This window comes from Lactuca saligna, chromosome 1 (assembly GCF_052625555.1).
Source record: "Lactuca saligna cultivar CGN05327 chromosome 1, ASM5262555v1, whole genome shotgun sequence".
Taxonomy (NCBI): Eukaryota; Viridiplantae; Streptophyta; class Magnoliopsida; order Asterales; family Asteraceae; genus Lactuca; species Lactuca saligna.
The window spans coordinates 181,756,114-181,760,602 of record NC_136417.1 but is presented as its reverse complement, the minus strand read 5'-3'; the positions used below and the strand labels follow the sequence as shown (position 1 = coordinate 181,760,602).

Below are 4,489 nucleotides of genomic sequence, written 5' to 3'. Positions count from 1 at the left end.
TAAAGTTTCCAACTTTATCCATAATAATGTCTAAAGATTTCAAGATCTAATCTTTAATACACCACAACAACTTAAATGACCAAAATAACTTGCATGGATGAAACGGAATGCAAAAGATCAAAAAATTCCTAGTCCATGATGTCCAAGAAGACATTTTCAACTAATGAAAAAGGTGTTGGAATCCAGATCTAAAACATGCAATGTTCTTAGGACCATTGAGAGTAATAAATTTGCAAACTTTATTCCCAACTCTCAGTCAAAACTCATTCAGATGGACCAAAACACCAAATACACTTAGATCCAAAGATGAAATGTAATAAACTTGGAACTTTATAACTTACAAGGGTTTATAAGGTATATGAAAATTGAGATCTTTAATTTCCAAGCTTCAAGAATCTATCTTGCATGAAAACATTGCTCCAAAACCACCAAAAACTCCAAATATGGATGAGAGAGGAGATTAGATGCTTAAATCTTGAAATAGAGGTTGTGGTTTCTTCAAATAGGTACTAGATATGATCAAGGATTAGAAAATACCCTAAAATCAGGTTTAAACCCCATTCTTTTGAAACCCAAAACCATTATTTAATCTATTCATAGTCCACAATCCCGAAAATAAGAAACTTCTCGAAACAGGATGTTACACTTTCGTTTACTTCGTCAAAATTTTGATGGGTACTGTGTTGTTAGCAAATGTCCACATAGGCTATGCCGATCTCATAACTCTTCCATACCCCTTCACCTAAATAAATATGCTACATGAATTGGCAATATGGTATAAATATGCTTTCTTGATTTATTTACTCATTTTTATAAGTTGAAGTAATAAGTTGTTTAATTAAAAAAATCATAAGTAATAAATTAATTAAAAAAAAAACATATTACATAAAAACCGGAGTATGTATTTATCAAGGAAAAAGCATGTAACGCCATAACGGGCAATTGGTGTTTAAATGAACCCAAATAAATGATGCTGGATGCTTCTCATTGTCCGCAAGTGCCCCCTTGCGTTGACATTCATTTATCCCCTGTGCTTTCATTCAAACCAAGATCCCCTTCATTTACTCCCTTTCCACTTCTCCTTCAGTCTCATTTTCATTCTTGAAAATTCCATCTCTTTGCTTCGAAAAGCAAACTTCAATTTCATATCTCCACAAATTCTCTTTTTTTATGGCACATTCTATAGATATTGAAGTAGACGTTAATGGAGAACACATTTTCATTATTGATAAGGTATTTTCCCTCTGTTTCGGTCTCATTTCATCTGAGTTTTATTTTCTGTTTCTGTCAATATCCAGAATGATGAAAAATATCAACTTTTTTAATCCGTTTACAAAAGTTATTGTTCTTGGTTGAAGATGAATCTCTATCAAAGAGAGTCACTCGGCTCTAGTTTTCATATTCTTTTCTAACTCATCTGAAAAGAACAAAACTTCATCTTTTTATGAGTTCAATTCATTTTCATTTCTTTTTTATAACTGAAAATGTATGCCTCCTTCTATGAATCATTCTTTATTCGTGTGTGTGTGTGTTTGAGTGCGGGTGGTTGTTTTTGTCGCAATGAAAAGTCTTTAGTGTTTATACTTTGACCCATGTAAAATCACCAAAAGGACAGCTTCTTTTGTCTTGTATTCACATATTTATTTAAAAATCATATCATTCTTCCAAAAAGCTTCTTTTTTGTATGATTCATCATTCCCAATATATATATAGTCTGTGATAATATGACACTATAATATGGCTTGTGAACTCTGAATATACTGAAAAATATCCCTTTTTTGTAGAGAATTCTTGCTTCTTATTCGAATCGAGTAAGCGAATTATCCACAAAACTCACCGGCTACACAAAACTGAAATTCAACGATTTCCCAGGTGGCGCAGAGAGTTTCGAGCTTATTACAAGATTCTGCTACAACAATGGCAGCATCCTAATAACTCCATCCAACATATTCTTGCTTCACTGTGGTTGTACTTTCATGGAAATCCCTATCTTGATCACGCAAACCGAGTTGTACCTTGAAGGCATCCATTACTTGACATGGTCTGAATTCATAAACGGTTTAAAACAATGCCAGATTCTATTTTCTACCATGAGCACCCATCCATGTTTTCAAGAATTCTTGAATACCCTTCTTGGAAATCTCTCTCTTCCTAGTTCATATCCTTCATCAAACAGCTCTAGTTTTCGGTTTTCTTCAAGCGATACGACTCCAAAAAGTTCAAGATCCGAAACCCTTTTAGATTGTTGGAAGTTTGATGATCTTACTTTCTTGGAAATCGATTTATTTGAAAAAGTAATAAAATCCATGATTCTTTTACACTTTGAGCACCCTAGAATTTGTTCATTCATCCTCCATTACCAGAAATCTAAATTCTTTTTATGTTCTTCCAGACGTCAAAAGTGTAAACTCTTAGAAACGACCATTAATCTATTGAGTTCGCTTAATGAGAGCTCGTTTTCTTGTCGAGAATTACTAGATGTTTATGGAACGAGCTTGATTTTGAATATGAAAACACCCGAAAGATTAAAGTTGGAAACTTTTCTTGGATCGCGTTTAGATGAGTTTAGAATAGATGATTTACTTGTTCGTGGGAAGAAAAAGCAAGCGTTCGATGTCGACTTGACTTTGAGATTGATCAAAGTTTTTCTACTCGAAAGAAGGATTTTTGGGTTCTTTCCACATCGTGCAAAGAAAGTGGGGTTTTTGGTGGATTTGTTCATGATAGAGGTGGCTGTTGATCCTTTCCTTAAACCATCAAAGTTTATAGCATTAGGCATGGCATTGCCAGATTTTTCAAGAGAATCTCATGACAGAATCTACCATGCAATCGATTTGTACCTTCAGGTACAATACTTCCATGCAATATTAGTGGTTTCTACAATGACTTGGATCTTTTTGATGATTTTTATAAAACATCTCCAAAGGATTTGAATGTCGATTGTAAATGTTTTTTACCATTGTGTCCTAAAATTAACCCACTTAATTATATATAGTAAATGTTTTTTTTTTTTTTTTTAATTATTCTATGAAACAAACTACCCATATTTAATAAATATTATTTTAATTTACATCCTACTTATAGTTAAACTTTAAATATTTGTTACTTATTAACTAATTATATTTTTATAAATATTAAATAAATTTTATTTTAGCGCCTGTTAAATGTTAAATTTTTAATTATAGTATTATTTTTGGTATTTTTATAACGATATGGGTAAAAAAATTTATTTTTGTATTTTTGGAAAAAGCAACGCCACAAAAATATTATATTTTAGCTTTTTTGAAGTTGCATATTATAATAAAAAAGTTTAACATTCTTTAAAAAAGAACAAATGTAAATGATAGAGTTTTACTATATATTTTATATACGTGAGTACAAATAAGTAAATTAAAAATTAAACTTTTCAAAATGATTAATGACCGAAGAGTTTTAAGTTAATATATTTTTATTCGATAATGTTAATGAAAAACTGGCAAAATATAAAACTTATGCATGAAATCGGTAACTGTAAATGCTCTAAATAGTTTAAAAGTATAATGGTTTTATAAAGTGATTGAATTTTGGAATATTAATTTCGAGTTAATGCACAAAAAACACAAACTATATATGGGAAGTATAAAATAAAATGGTCTTCCCATTATGGATTATTCTTTTACAAATTGCATTATATTTATTTCTTCTTTAATTACCGTCCACTTTTTGAGTATTTTTACGGCCAATGCGAGAACAAGAAAGCAATGTCATTCTTTATTTCCTTACTTTGTTTACCATATATAGGTGCATCGAGATTTCAGTGAAGATCAATGTTCGAAGATTTGGAGTATCCTTGACTTCAGCAAAGTCTCAACGCTGACAAGTGGATTTCTCCTTGTAAGAAACACGAATTTCTTACCATTTCAGAAGCAAAATAAGTTCAAGACTTCATTGTTTCATGACTTTGTGTTTCACAAATTTCCTCAATACGTCAAAAATACAAATAAAAAGGAGAAACCAAGGGCAAAAGGTGTACTACATGCACGTAGGTTTACGCAAAAGAGATCAAAAATTATCGATCCATGCAATGTTAAATCCTTACCGCGACTCTGTCATTAGTAGTGTTTTTTTATTTATTTTATTTTTTTCTGTAAATTAGTTAGTTTTTCATAGATGAAATCGCATGCCTTAATTTTTCGACTTGTTAAAAAGTCGAAGCATAACCCCTTTGGTATAGATCGTTTAGATTATTATTATTTCTATAAATGTTAAGAACTTTGAATTTATAAGAAAATAATAAAAATATTGAATTATTAAAATTAAAATATTTTTTTTATCTTTTAAATTTAAACAAATCATTGAAATAAAGAAACAAAAATACTAGCAAACTTTAATTTTAAGAATTTTGAAATAAAAATGTAATTTTATTAATGAAAGTATTATTTATTTATTTGTAACACTGTAAAAATTTGAACAATTTTTCACTTTTGAAAAACCATGAAATATAGTTTGC

The 4,489-nt window shown here is 30.1% G+C and overlaps 1 protein-coding gene across 1 annotated transcript; it reads left to right on the top strand.

The window, feature by feature from the left end:
* Nucleotides 1-1,170: 1,170 nt before the first annotated feature.
* Nucleotides 1,171-4,143, top strand: LOC145014245 (BTB/POZ domain-containing protein At3g22104-like). Its single transcript, XM_078972627.1, has 3 exons — nucleotides 1,171-1,233; nucleotides 1,785-2,846; nucleotides 3,781-4,143. Exons 1-3 carry the CDS (start codon nucleotides 1,171-1,173, stop codon nucleotides 4,093-4,095), a joined length of 1,440 nt encoding a protein of 479 aa, XP_078828753.1. The 3' UTR covers nucleotides 4,096-4,143.
* The last annotated feature ends 346 nt before the right edge of the window (nucleotides 4,144-4,489 follow it).

What these genes read in the sequence shown, in the direction of transcription:
- LOC145014245 (XM_078972627.1), top strand. Translation starts at nt 1,171, where the DNA reads ATGGCACATTCTATAGATATTGAAGTAGACGTTAATGGAGAACACATT. An exon ending in ACATTTTCATTATTGATAAG is followed by an intron (nt 1,234 to 1,784) that starts GTATTTTCCCTC and finishes CCTTTTTTGTAG; the next exon opens with AGAATTCTTGCTTCTTATTC. An exon ending in CAATCGATTTGTACCTTCAG is followed by an intron (nt 2,847 to 3,780) that starts GTACAATACTTC and finishes TACCATATATAG; the next exon opens with GTGCATCGAGATTTCAGTGA.